Source organism: Alligator mississippiensis, chromosome 4 (genome assembly GCF_030867095.1).
Source record: "Alligator mississippiensis isolate rAllMis1 chromosome 4, rAllMis1, whole genome shotgun sequence".
Classification (NCBI taxonomy): domain Eukaryota; kingdom Metazoa; phylum Chordata; order Crocodylia; family Alligatoridae; genus Alligator; species Alligator mississippiensis.
Window position 1 is genome coordinate 81,714,327 of NC_081827.1, and position 15,419 is coordinate 81,729,745.

General features: G+C 40.3%; 1 protein-coding gene across 2 annotated transcripts in view; it reads right to left on the reverse strand.

The window, feature by feature from the left end:
* SLC6A15 (solute carrier family 6 member 15) overlaps nucleotides 1–15,419 on the reverse strand; it is a 69,311-nt gene that overhangs the window by 14,918 nt on the left and 38,974 nt on the right. For both annotated transcript variants that reach the window (XM_006267903.4, XM_019480957.2), the window contains 6 exons: nucleotides 13,457–13,614; nucleotides 12,160–12,286; nucleotides 9,125–9,306; nucleotides 3,748–3,858; nucleotides 352–593; nucleotides 65–257 (listed from right to left, as the gene is read on the reverse strand). In XM_006267903.4, coding sequence (XP_006267965.1) covers nucleotides 65–257; nucleotides 352–593; nucleotides 3,748–3,858; nucleotides 9,125–9,306; nucleotides 12,160–12,286; nucleotides 13,457–13,614 — 1,013 coding nt within the window. The remainder of the gene's footprint in view (nucleotides 1–64; nucleotides 258–351; nucleotides 594–3,747; nucleotides 3,859–9,124; nucleotides 9,307–12,159; nucleotides 12,287–13,456; nucleotides 13,615–15,419) is intronic.

The window sequence follows — 15,419 nt, forward strand, 5'->3', positions numbered from 1 at the left end:
GGTGGCTAACAAAATACTCATCCATTCATAAACCCCGTATTGCAGACTCAAATATTATTCTAACCTTGTCAAGTTCATCTTCAATCTGACAGGATTTCAGACCAAGAGCAGGAAATTCTTCTTCTTTAACTTTCTGAATAATGTCATATACTAAATTGTAATCTTCTGCTGTAATGCTTGAAAAATTGATATGATGTGGGATAATATCCTGGCTAAGATTGCCTATTTTCAAAAGTTTTAAAATTTTTTCTGAATTTCTGTAAAACACAATGAAATAAAGATAATCATAAAATATGTGTGAATTTCAAAGTGAAATGTATGATAATTTAAAAAGTAAATGAATATTCATACTCTGTAATACATTTCTCATTTATGATATTTGCTTTGAAGCCCAAAACAGCAAACACCACCAAAGTTGCCAGCACAGAAGTGAAAAAATTGATGAAGGACACCAGAACAGCATCAAAATGGCAGTTGTTGTCTCTCTTGTTGTAGCTTGAAAAGGCAATGACTCCACCGAATCCAAGCCCTAAGGCAAAGAACACCTGAGTTGCAGCTTCTCTCCAGACTTTGGGTTCCAGCATTATTTCAAGCTGTTTGAAATTAGATACAATACATGTCAACTACAAAATACAGTATTTATTTTGCATGAATAAACAACAGACGCTCCAAGAAAATAATGTACACCAGTTAGATGCTAAAGCTCAAATGGAAAAATTGTGCCTAAGTGCCCAAAGTACATACACATCTGAGTTTGGCATGTAAAATGAAATAGGGTTCTGCCCAATCTGTATTCTTAAAACACTGTCAGAAGCAGACAATAACTAAACAGGCAACTAAATTTTCGCCTATGCTGTATTAAGTTTTCTGTTAAACTGTAGATCGATTGATTTTTGTATTGTTAAAATGTCTTTATGGTAAACTTCCATTCTAAAAACAAATTAGTAAAGGTTGGAGACTCTTTTCATCAGCAAAAATGAAGTGTCATTTGGAATTCTAGCAAGTGCAAACAGGTGACAATTCAGTGCACTGAAATTTTACCCTGTGAAGTCTCAATACACAGGACACCCTCTGACCAAAACTGAAAATTCCAACATTTGCTATTTTGCCTTGGCCTAATAAAAGGTATCATCTCTGAACCAAGAGCTTTAGAGTTTTGTATTTCCCTATAGCATTTAACTTTGGAATTTTCAAGTTAAACACTGCCCTCATGTATACACAGAGACCTCTCACTGACTTAAATGGATTGGGTATCTAAGGGAAAATTGGGCCCCAAACTGAAAACAAATAGTAAATTCCATTTGCACTGCTTCTTCAAGTGATCAAATTTTACTGAAATTGTGTCTTTAGGGGAACGTTGGTCAGTCATCTTGATTTTACCCAGTTAGTAGACCCAAAAAGAAGTAAATTGTGAACTTTAATATATTTCCTCAGTGAACCTATCATACTTCCATTAATATTTTATTCCATTAAATGTAGTACTAATGATGAGGTACTTTGTATTTTAAATGTCACCTGGAAAAAAGTAAAAATAAAAAGCATGAAGATAGGAACATAACAATTAATTGATCATTTTTTCTTACTGTGAGCAAAAATATGGCCCATGCTATTTTAATAACATTTCAGAATAAATACAATTTCCTCCAAAGGTGATCTGTCTCCTCAATCTAATCTTAGTTCTGGAAGTCCTGAAAAAAATGACTTACACTATGGAGGTAGGAATATCTTTTCTGTAAAAATGTACAGTATTGACATTACATATGTGCATATGCAGACAGCTGTTGAACACACCCTTCAAGCTCTTAATGGCCACATCTACACAAGTGGTGGACTGCACCATTGCTACTGGGCAGTCATTTAGTAGTGGCATAAGCAAATACTAAATGACTGTACAGTAACCAGCGTTACCATCACCGCATGGTTTTTTCCAGATATTACTACACAGTAGCTTGTTACTACTGCGCAGTAGTGACACATCATGTTTAGTGCCTACCAACGCTACTGTGCAGTAGCATTTTGTCTATGTAGATGTGTCCAGGGTATCTATATGTATCATAGTCATACTAGTTCTTGTTCACTAGATGGAGCTAGATAGGTATTCTTCTACCAGTGTTTCAAATTAGAATTTTTTCTGCTGTCTGGTACTCTAGGCCAGATTCCATTCAATTTTAGTGTAGTATGTTGAACTGCTTCTCCACATATTCTCATATCTATTCCCTAAATTGTGGACTTTGGAAAAGGCCCATTTGTACTTTTCTTTTGAAGTTTTTCTATTCCTTTTTAAACATCAAGTTGGTGCTTAAGTAGAGCAAAAATCAAAGACCAACATCCAGTCTTATATGTATATCCACAGTACATGTAATTCATCATTCCCATATGTAAGCAACTACTTGGTAGCAGCAAACATCAGTTTTAGAGGCTTACAACTAGAAACCAATAGAAGATATTATGAATACTGTTTTTAGAGACTAAATAATTGAGACAATTTTATTTCTGAATTGCTTCAATACAAAAAAGTATTGTAAGTAACTTACTCCTAATTTGGTCTAAATCATCATGTGCTAAATGTTGAGAAATCAAACAGGGATTGCAGTGAACAGCTTCCCTCTGACTTTGTCCTAACAGTGTTTTATACATAAGGGTAGAGTCTTGTTGTTGAGGCCATCAGTTCAGTTCCTGATTCAAGTACAGACTTTCAGTATGACGCTGGCAAGTTACTTATTTTTTCTGATTTCCCCACGTTGTAAAGATTGGGAAAATAATGCTTTCTTACTTTCATCCTTTGTCTATGTTGCCTGTATGCCACTTCTGGGCAAGGACTGTCTTACTTTGTGTTGGCATAGTGCCAAAATCAAAGTCATGGACTTCAATTAGGGACAGCTGGCATTACCACAATGGAAGTTATAAAAAATATTGCTATTATGGGTAAATTTACCCTATTGATATGGGTCATTTTAATCTGCTACTTGTTTTCTTGTCATTTTGCATTGGATACTTATTATCACATTCTATTTCATATGTATCTGTGTCAGTCCTGATTTCACTGAATGCAGCTGCAAAATGTATTTGAATGAGACAGGGATGTTTCTATGATGTGTTGTTTTTTTTCCCAACAACCAGGCAGCAAGGCCCATATTAACAAAAGGATTAAGTACCTGAAGCGGAAGCTATGTGCAATTTGTGTAACTGAGGCCAATAACATGGCCCTCAAGACCCCTGACTAATAACTAAGATGCCAAAAGTTCACAGGTATCAAAAACTCTACCACTCGTCATGAAAAGTTCCATTTCTGTGCATATCCAACACTACCACTCTCTTGGCAGGGCTGACAGGTTCAATGCCTGCTTGCACCTAAACCCAATGATGATTGTCAAACTAAGCAGTCCGCTGCCAAATTATCCTGAAGGGCCTGATCTAGTAGACATGTTGAGAGCATGCATAGACGAGGAATGTGGTGCGCCCCTTTTATACAACAGCATGGTGGTCAGAGCACTCATCCAGAACATGGAAACTTGGGTTCAACGCCCTCATCATCCTATATGGATTCCATCTGATGTATCTCACTCCTTAAGACATGATCCTATGTCATTAAAGTCAACAGCAATGTTGAAAGTTATTACAATGCAAGTAGGCTGAGACTTTAAAAGATAGCTGATGAGCCCAATGTTTTATTATTCAAAGGTTTCATAAATGATCAATTTACCATTGAAACCGTAAGTACACACAGATTAGAAGTTAAGCACATACCTTAGGTGTAAACATGTGACGAATGCCATCCACTGAACCATTTAAGAGCAATCCTCTAATTAGAAAGCACATAAGTACCACATAAGGAAAAAGTGAACTAAAATACATGATCTGAAAAATATTAAAACAAAATTAAAATGACACCCGTAGCTTCCTCTACTTCGTATTTCATTTCTTTCACACTTTCTTTTATTTACATGACAAAGATTGCAATTTTATGTTTTTGTTAGGCCCTCACACACCGTCCTTTCACAGAAACTGTAAGGGCATAACTAGTTGGGGACAAGAGGGACAACCACATTAGGCACTGACTGACTTGGTGAGGGGAGCAAATAAAGTAGCTGCTGCCAGCAGTCAAATGATCACAGACACAACCAGAAATTGCTGCTTCTGCTTTGCTCTGTGTGCCTGGCTATATCCCTACACTGCTGAAAACTTCTGAAATGAACACTCAAATTGCAGAAGCAGTCACAAAACAGGATACGTGTGGATACCAATGAGACGTCTCTGTGAGCATGTTGATCAACACACCGCTGGAGTTTCCCAAAAATTAAATGGGTGGGTCAGACTCAAAGAGGAGGGACAGCAATAGCAGCTGTTAATTATCCTGTCCCCCCTTCCAACATATTCTATTTTAGTCAAGAGTGCATGATGAAGTGACTTGCTGCTCAGTGCAGCACTGCTATGATCTGTATCTCATGGTCCCTTTGGAGCGTGATATGACGTAGTACACAGGTAATACCACCAAATACTTTGTGTTGCCAAGAAGGAAGGGGAGCCAAGCATATTGTGTGATCTATGTAAATACACTAAGACCTGTAGGATCTGAGTCAGCTCTAGAAGGACCTCCCTAGTCCCCATCACTAGAATGCTATACCCATTACACTAGAGAAATGATACCCTTGGAAACAATTCTGCCTTATTTTCTGAACCAGAGCACCCTATTTTCCCATGTCTGGACCCAGACAGCTGTGGATTTGATATCATTACATTTATTTGCCACTCACTGTGAAAATTGTCTTCTTGAGACACTGTCAGTTTATTTAATCTCATCTGAAAATGCCACCTTTTATGAAATACCATCTTCTTTTCCTCATCTTTTCTTCAAAGGGCCAGTAAATTGACTAGATCTTGAAAGACTCGGTATAGCTATTTTGTGCCCAAGCTAGATACATTAAATTGTTTCTCAAATTGACATATGTTAAAGGGGAGCGTAGTAATTTCCCCTAATGTGTTCTAACATCCTATCACAAACCATTCTTATCTAAAACAATACTTGGGCAGAGTTTGACTGTCAACAACAACATACCAAAATTATTTTTTTATCTGGAGTACCATAAAAATGGTTGTATATTTTATAATATAACATAACAGTGGGCATGTCTATATATGCATTTATTGCAGCCTAGATTTACTGTGCAGTAAGGTACTGCAGAGTAAGGGTTTTTGGGTAGGTGTTTACACGTGCGGAGGTTAGAGAACAAATTTGCTCTCAGTTCTCTGTAGCCCTGCAACGGGTCCCTACCGCCATCAGGAGGAGGTCCAGGCTCCACTTGAGTGCTAGCTCAGGGGCTGGCAGGAAGCATTAGACCAGGAGACAGCTGCCTCCTGAACCCAGGGGGCTGCCTGCTGCTGGGGTGGGGACAATGTTCTCCTGCCCCAGCAGCAGGAAGTTCTTGGCCCTGGCTCCCAGATCAAGGGCATAGAACTTGGAAAGAGCTTCAGGGGAGTGGCAGATCCCAGCCCCCTGCCCCAATCCATTGGTGGAGCAGCTAGCAGAGGAGAGGGCTGGGATCTACCTCACCCCTGAAGCTCTTCCAATCCCAGGGCCTCGATCACCCAATCGAAGAATGGGGCTGGGACTTGCCCCTGACTGGGACAGTTCCTGGCCAGCCCCAGGCTCTGAGGGGAAGTCTGCATATGCAGCCCAAAGCTGGCTGGGGACTGCCTGAAACAGGATCGTCCCCAGCCACCTCCAGGCTGCATGTGCTTCCCTATGCAGCCTGGGGCTGGCTGAGAACTGATCTCATGCTGGCAGCTCCCAGCCCCTGACTGCACAATCCTTATTCCCAGCCCCTACTCTGCAATCTCAAACAGGAAGTGGGGGCTGCAAGCTCCCTGCTGCCAGGGCAGGGGGACATTTTCCCCATCTGACCACACAGGGCAGAGGCTGGAGAGCTTGTTCCTTGCCCAGCTCTGTGAGCACAGAGCTGGGTGGGAGAACAGGCTGGGGAGTTTTTTCCCCCACCAGCTCTGTGCTCATAGAGCTGGGGGGGTAATAAGCTCCCCAGCCTGATCTCCCCTCAGCTCCATGCTCATGGAACTGGGCAGGGAACAAGCTCCCCAGCCCCCACTAGCAGGGAGTTCCCAACACTGGCCACTGCTTGAAGTTGCTTATCTCCAAGCCCCCTACTCCCTGATCATGAGAGATAAGGACCTTCCAGCCTCCACCCCCTGATTGCAATTTGGGAGCAGGAGGATTGGAGCTCCCCGCTGCCAGGGCAGGGGGACGTAATCCCCACATGGGCTCCTGTGGCAGAGCCTTCTAGCAGCAGGCAGCTCCTGGGGGCAGGGAATTAACTCCCTCCCCCGGTGGATTTTGCTCCCAGTCAAGTGTCTACATGAGTGCTGCAGTGCCGTTATTAATGCCAAGTAAATTTACTATTTGTATTTGCAGGTAGCAAATATACTTGGTATTCGGGAGGTTTAATGTGAAGTAAGCATGTGCATGTGTAGACACACATGCTTACCTCAAACTAAACTATGCCAATGTGAAGTTAAACATCTCATGTAGATGCTCCCAGTATGACTTAGTACAATTCTCCCTGGCATGGGAAGTTATAAGAAGAAATTATTTGATTAGTACTTGCACTCATATTAAATACAATCTTTACAGATTCAGTTAGGATGAGGAATTATTGGAGGAAAAGCCTGAAGGACAGAGTATGCAAACAGTCCCAGCTGCCTTTACTGTTTATGCATTTTGCATTAGTCACGGGATAAAATGGATGATTAGTACTGAGAGCAGAGACCAGGAGTCCCACCTCCCAGCTGGGTATCTCCCAAACTGAGCTAGAAATTCATACTCATCTTGTTTGCTCCATGGGCTGCTTATTCATTTTGCATTACAGAGTTAGATAAACAACATTAGAAGTCAAGGCCAGAACCCAGGGTCTCCTCTCTCGCAGGGGAACAGCACAGCTCCTAATCAAACTTACTTTTTCTTCATCTTCACATGTTCTACTTGTGCTTTCACCCACGGCTGCACACAAGGGGTGAAAGATGTCTTAAGCCTTGCCATAAACCATAACCTGGTGTTTAGAGAAGTGGGTCTTGGAAAGTTGATGACTGTTCAACCCTTCTTAAGGGTAAGGACACCTAACCCAGGTTTCTTACCTCTTGAGCACATGCCCTAACCAATAAACTAATGGAAATTTTTAAAGGTATGTTCTGATAAACCCCTACAGCAGTTTCAAAAGTATATCGGTACTAATTCAAATCTGATTTATAAATTACTTAAGTTACCTATGGCTAGATCCAATAAAGCACATCCTGTATGGTAGGTATGAAGTCAAGAAACCTCTGTAAAGTAGATCCTTTACAGAGATTCCCTGTACAGTTCATGAGAAGCGAGAGGTGCTTTAAAATGGGACTCAAAATATCTATCACATTGAGCAAGGACTTGCAGCTATCTAGACAGCAGAAATGCTTAGGACATGCTTATATCCTACTCTTTGATGTTTAAATGCCTCATCTAGAAAGCATGCAAGAATTCTAGATCCACTTGGCCAGAAAAAGGGAGAGAAAAAGCATGAGATAGGGCAAGAATTCAAGATGAAACATTCCTCTGAAGCATATTCAACAGGACATGTCCTGAGAAAGTAAGACCTGGGTTCCAGGCCCTGCTCTGAAGACTATTTCTATATTTTATACAGTGATTATTTATTGTAAAACATTAATTTACTAAGATCTAGAAAAATGGTGCTTCTTGTGTTTTTACTCTCCGTCTGGCTTAAAGTCATTTGAATTATTTTCTGAATGGTAGTCCTACTTCAGCATCATGAATGGAGCACGATCTCAGTCCTGCTAGTGTGTATTAGGTTTGCTCATGAAAACACACCTAGCAAATAAGGAAGAGGGAGGACAGAAATGTACAGAGGAATGTCTCTAATTTCTGCCTGTCTGGTTAGCTTTACTGTACACTAGGTGCTGAGCTACTCAGCCCTGAAAGAGTTGGGTAATTATAGGTGTATGCTGAGGTACAAAATAAGGCACCGGAGGATCCTGAATTTCAAATTGCTAGACCTGGTATCTCCAAAATTACACAGCAGCTAAACAACTGTTTTCAGGATTGTAATTTTGGATTAGGAGGCTAAATTTTGCTTAATTCCCAATTTAGGAAATAAAGTCTTTTACTGGATGCAGACCGTAGATGAGCTTCCATATGCATGCAGGGAGGCTGCTCAGATGTGCTGCGATTAAGTGTTGGAACAGACTTAATTGAGTCTGCTGAAGGATGATAATTACTGTGCTCCAGCAGACTCCAGTGTCATGTGTATCAGCGTCCCTATGCTGAAAAATGAAGGCGAAGTGCTTTAAGCTAAAGACAAGCTTTTAGTTCAGAGCACCCCACCACCATTTTTCTGTGTGAGGATGCTGATACACATGACACGCTCCGGGCACTTTTCATTAGTACAGCTCTCAGAGCTCTGCTAATTAAAGTGCTCCCCAACTGCTTCCCAGAGCACGTCTAGAAATGCCTGATGTTTTGACAATCACGCTACATACCTATACGAATCTTTAGCTACCTAAAGACATCTTCAGGGCCAACTTAAGTAGATGTAAAAATCTGGCCTAAGTCATGTCTGAAAATGGTACTTTTGAAACTTTTGCTCATTAGCTATTTTGGATTTTTCTCCATCTTTTCAGGAATGCACCATTTTATTAAGATGCTGTAAACTGTCTTAACTTTTAATCCAATCCATTATGAAAAAAAACACTTTTTTCTAGCACTCCACATGTGAAGACCCATATCAGTGTTAGAATACTGTCCATGTTTCCTCAGACATGCACACCATGTCAAATTCATTGCTGGTATAAATGGGGGAAAATCATTAGAGTCAATACAGTTGTGTCTAATTAATTCAGTAGCAAAATTGGCTGACTTTATAAGGAAGTGATAAATAAAAGCTAAAGCAGATATCTAATCAAAAAAAGGTTTTCAGCATAGGCTTCCAAAAGGAGCTGTATTCAGCCCTCATGACAAAAGTTATTATAGTAGCATGAACACTTTTACGAATGGGGCTCAAAGCGAGCAAAACAATAAGGAACCATAAGACCAAACCTATTTCAACTATGCTTTAAAGTATATACTTACTTTGCCTGAAGATTGTATTCCTTTTATCATTGCAAGACACACCATAACCCAGGCAGCCAGCAAACAAATAGTCATTTTCCAGTTTAACCCCCCACCCTCTGAGAGTGAGCTGGAAATATTCAGTGCTTCTCTGTACCAATAATAGGTAGTAGCAGAACTTTTTTCACATTCAGGCTCTATAACTGGGAAGAAAATAAACAAATCATTAATGGTCATTGGATTCTGGGTAGGAAATACTCTTAATCACATACCAAAGCCATCTTAGTACTTACATTACTTACATTACTTACATATTTTGCTACTACGGTACCATCATTTTACAGGAAGACTATATATACACACAAAAATCTGTAAGGTACTCCTAATACAAAAACATCACAGTTTGAGACCTTCAGAGATGGCACTTTGAAGCCTACTGAATAAATCCTTTATCTTTTGAATGAAGTTGATTTCTGTGCAGAAACCTATGCACTACCAAAATGTGTTGTATACTAAAGTTCAAGTTGCATTTAACACTTAAACTATGGTTTTGCCATATAGTAATTTACTGGAAAGTTACTGCAAAATGTGAGCAATTTATTTTTGGAATAAATATGGTGTAGCTAGATTTTAAACATGGATGCTTCAATAACAGTTGCAGATCTTATATACTCACACAGGTAGTTTAGCACACAAAGGTTAAAATAACATTTTAATTGTACAAAAGTGCTCAGGCACTTGAAAACAGGGTCCTGAGCAGTAACATTCAACTGAAGGGGTTATGTGTATTATAGCACTGTATATGCCACAACATAACCATAAGGCTGCCATGCTACTACGAGTTATTGAATAAACTTGCGCTTAAATAACTGACTTGTTTGAACTCATACAGTTTCTACTATAGGTGCTGAATCAGAATAGTTTATGAAGGGAAGAAAAGAGGTTTATTTTAAAGATTATTGTAAAAGGAGCAGATCTTCAACGGATTGTTGATTGAAGGGAAATATGACAATTTATATTGGCTGAAGCTTTGCCTCCAAGCATTGAACATGCAAGTAAAACAGGCAAAGACCTTAAAGAAATACAGAAATTATACTAGTTACCCCCATTAAACAGATAAAAATGCAGTACACTCTGAAGATGAAGGCAATGCAAACTGTAGACATTGTAAGATAACCAACTCTTGAAGATAAGGAGTACTTAGCTGTCCCTCAGTGTCATGACAGGATGGGATTATCTTCTTATGATTCCAAACTGATGGATAATTTGCTGTTCCTTTTGATTTATGAAGCAAACATAATATTGTTTGATACACAAGTCATTCACTGATCCTTTGGAGATTTTCACTGCCTAATGTGTTTATATTAGGGTATTTTAATAAACAAGACACTGAAATCTTTAATGGAAAATCTTATAACTATGATATACTTGTAAACATCTTGCTGTAACCACAATGAAGTTCTTTTTTTTCATAGGGTGCTAAATATAGAAAAATTGTTCTTCAATGTATTCTTGCCACCAAAATAAACATAAAAATCAATATCAAAATATGACAATAATTATTGTTTAGCTTTCAACTTTGTTTAAAAGTTATTTTCATTATTCAATTAGTCATCATATGAATTTTACATTGCTATGCTGTTACAAATTCTGTATATTTTTCTTAGAGAAATTTAGTTTGCTTTTAATAAACATACTGAAGTCATATTCACCTTATGGGTTTAAAGACTACTGTATTTACCTGAATCTAAGATGACTTCAAATTTATATAAATTATAATTTATAATTTCCATGTATAGAATCTAATCATTGGAGGGTAGTCCTAAAATCACCCCTCTACAATGCTGCAACAGGGAAAGCAGCATCAGGGGGCAAGCAGTTGACAGGAAAGCAGCAGGCTTGCAAACTGGCTCCCTGACTACTTGCCCTTCCTGCTGCCTGCCCCTCCCCCTGTTGCTGCAGCCTCTGGTACCAGTCCCCCCCTCCCCCTTCTGCACCACCCCACCACTGCATGTGCCTCCCCAGTGCCCGCACTCCCCCACACTGTGGTCCCTCCCACTTGCCTCTCATCCCTCTGCAGTGCCTGACCATCTTGGCCACCCCCTCCTCCCTGGTCCTCCATCACATACCCTCAGCCAGGGCTCTGGCACCTGACCCGCTTCAGCCCAGAGGGCTTGGGGGCTCCAACTCCCACCTAACAAGGAAGCAGCAGTTGCAATGGTAGCAGCTCCAGCCCTGGCCTCAGGCAGGGGATTGGACCAGAGCTGGAGTCAGAGCCACAAATAAGTGACAGTGGCAGTGAGGGAGCAAGGAGGCAAGTGGGGTGGGGAGGTGGCAGGACAGCAGGGTGTCTCAGGGCAGAGGCAACAGAGGCAAGGCAACAGGGAAGAGGCTGTAGGAGTCAGGGCACCTCAGGGCAGAGGCAGCAATGGTGGGGAAGAAGGCAGTAGGGATTCAGCTGATGAGGGAGAAGTGGCTCCTCCTCCGACCCTGAGCCCAGCTCAGGGTTAGGACTATAGCGGCCACCTGATCCTCCACCTTGTACTTGAATCCAAGATGAGGGGCTTTTCCCACATGTTGAATGCAGGGGAAGAAACCTTGTTATGGATTTGAGTAAATATGTTCATTTATTTTTAATGAGACAGTTTTTGGTACTACAGCTTTTTTGGAGTCCTGACAATAATATTAGTTCTAAATATGTTTTCTCTCTCCTGCTACTATGTGAAAAGCCTAAAGATAAACTGACTGACTGAGCCACTATCTAGCGAAAAGAGGGAAACTGACTAAATACACTGCACTGAGGTACCAAAAACAAACTGGAAAACTAAGAAAACATATCTTTTCCTCAATTTTTTTTCAGTTACATTAGTCATAAGTATTAGTTTTAAGAAAAGTAGGTTTAAAAAAGAGACATGTGATTGTTTTGATTAAAAATATCGCAGGAAAGAACCTAATCCAAAGTTTATGCCTGTCAATGATAAGACTGTAGTTGACTTCTGAACTCTGGACCAAGCTCCAAATGTTTTTGTATAAACATGAATACATTTAAGACTTACAGGTATGAGAAGCGTTTTTCACCAAGGGACACTGATCCCATGGTAACGGATGCTGAAAAGACTGGGAAAAGTAAAACAAACTCCATCCAATGATGACATTATAGTAGAGGGCCACGAAGAAACATACCTGTAAAAAAAGGCATAGAACGAGCTTACTTAAATCATTTCTTATTTACATTCAATTAAAGATGCTAAGGTAAACACTATACTATTCCACAAAACTTCCACTAAAGTAAAAGTAACATTTGTCTCACTGAACAGGATTCATAACTTGGCCTTTTCAATATATCTAAAATTAAAACAGAACAGTTCCAATATTTAACATACTTAACATATTTAACATACATACATTGCAATATTTTGAAGACTCTTCCTCCTAGAAGGTTAATCCTATCCATGTGTTGCTCCCTAGCACCCAAGCTTCAAAAGAATTTCAGAATATACATCAATTGATTTAACACATTCACATTATTCTGAGCATTAAAATAAATATTCGTATATTAGACTAGGAGTTAAAAGGTCTGCAAAATTACTCTGATGCTAAGACTAATTATTTGCCTTTTGTTTAAACTGAACAGAAATCTTAAACACAGTGACTGTCAACCAAGGTGCCACAGCATGCTCTTCAATATTAGCAGTTAGGTATGCAAACATGATTCACAAGTGAAACCCAGAGATTTCAAAAAGGTAATCCATAGGGCACATCTACACATGCATTTAAGTGTGACTACATTTAATGTGCATTAAGCTAATGCACACTAAGTGATTTTTTGGCAGGTGTCTGCACATGCAAGGACTTAGCACTAACGTTAGTACACTTGGCACTAACGTTAGTGCTAACTCCCTGCAGCCCTGCCATGTGCCCCTAGTGGCTGGGCAGACCCAGCACTAAAGGTAGTGCCAGGTTGTGTCTACATGTGCATTAATATACTTTAACTAATCGCAACTAGATTTGATACCTATATTTGCAGGCACGATTAGCCTAATTTCACCATTTCTAATGCACATTAAGGGTGTGCATGTGTAGACACATGCCTGTAATGCATATTAAATTAGGTTAATGCACATTAATGGGTCTCATGTAGACATGCCCATAGTTTCAAAAACATTCTGTCTTTCTATGTTCTTTGCAATAGAATTGTTCTATTATTTTTTCTATAGTCAATAAATTAGTGAAAACTAAGAGCTGGAATTTTCCAAGGGGTGCCTTGATTCTACCAAGGTCGAGAACAACTATCCTAATGTGTTTCACTTTAAAGCTATGGAGAATAAGAGACAAGTTATGTTAAGAACTTACTACACAGCTTGCAAATCCAATTCCACCAAGCTTGGGGCTGATATAATTCCACACACCAATGCTCCCTCGTCGGATTCGCTGGCCCACAGAAAGTTCCAGAAAAAACAGTGGAATTCCTATTATCAGCAGCAAAATTAAATATGGCACAAGATATGCTCCTATGGAAACAAAAGGCAAAATCATTATGAGGATAAGAAAGAGCATTCCAAGTCAGCAGAAGGTTTTTAAAGCCAAGGACATCATTCAGGTTTTAATTTTTGTATATGGTCAAGATAATACTTGAAAATTTAGGAACCCAAATAATGCCATATTTAAAAAGTAGTCTCTATCTATAAATGGGTTGTCTATGTATTGGCAGGAACTTCCAATCAGAAATATTTTTTCCCTTAGACATGGCAAACAGCTTGATGATTTAGAGAAAGGAAGAAAAGAAAAGAAAAGAAAAGAAAAGAAAAGAAAAGAAAAGAAAAGAAAAGAGGAAGGCAACCTAGTGTCAGAGGACACAGAAAAGGCTGAAGTATGCAACACTTTTTTCATCTCAGTTGTCACAGGCACAGTCAGCTCCCAGACTACTGCACTGGGCAGCACAGTCTGGGGAGGCAGTCAGCAGCCCTCAGTGGTGAAAGAACAGGTTAGAGACTACTTAGAAAAGCTGGATGTGTACAAGTCCACGTGGCCAGATGGAATGTATCCGGGGGTGCTGAGGGAGTTGGCTGACATGATTGCAGAGCCACTGGCCATCATCTTTGAAAACTCATGGCTATTAGGAGAGGTCCTGGATGACTGAAAAGGGGAAAACATAGTTTCCATATTTAAGAAAGGGAAAAAGAAGGATCCAGGAACTACATCTACCTGTCAGCCTCACCTCAGTCCCTGGAAAACTCATGGAGCAGATGGTAGAGGAATCCATTTCTAAACACTTGCAGGAGAAGAAGGTGATTAGGAAGAGTCATCATGGATTCACCAAGGGCAAGCCATACCTGGCCAACCTGATTGCCTTCTATGATGAGAGGACTGACACTGTGGATACAGGGAACAAGTGGATGTACCTTGATTTTAGCAAGGCTTTTGATACAGTCTCCCACAACATTCTCCCAGGCAACTAAGGAAGTATGGGGCTGGATGAATGGACTGTAAGGTGGATAGAAAACTGTCTGTAGCATCAGGCTCAAAGAGTAGTAATCAATGGCTTGGTGTCTAGTTGGCAGCCGGTATCAAGCAGAGTGCCCCAGGGGTCGGTCTTAGGGCCAGTTTGGTTCAATGCCTTCATCAACAACCTGGAAGATGGCATACAGTGCACTGTCATCAAGTTTGCAGATGACACCAAGCTGTGGGGAACGGTAGATATGCCGGTGGGTAGGGCTAGGATTCAGAGCGACCTAGACAAATTGGAGGATTGGGCCAAAAGAAATCTCATGAGGTTCAACAAGGACAAGTGCAAAGAAAATACTGAGAGGGAATTTAATAGCAGCCTTCAGCTACCTGAAGCAGGGTTCAAAAGAGGATGGACTAGACTCTTCTCAGTGATAGCAGATGACAGAACAAGGAGCAATGGTCTCAAGTTGCAGCAAGAGAAGTTTAGGTTCGATATTAGGAAGAATTTTCTCAGTAGAAGGGTAGTAAAGCACTGGAAGAGGTTACCCAGAGAGGTGGTAGAATCTCAATTCTTGGAGGTTTTTAAGACCCAGCTGGACAAAGCCTTCATCACTGGGATGATCTACACATGCATGGATGTCCTTGTTGAACCTTATAAGATTTCTTTTGGCCCAATCCTACAATTTGTCTATGTACTCTGAATCCTAGCCCTACCCTCCAGCATATTTACTAATCCTTCCAGTGTAGTGTCATCTGCAGACTTGCTGAGGGTGCACTCTATGCCATATTCCAGGTCATTGAGGAAGACATTGAACAAAACTGGCCCCAGGACTGACCCTTGGGGCACTCCACTTGATATCGGCTGCCA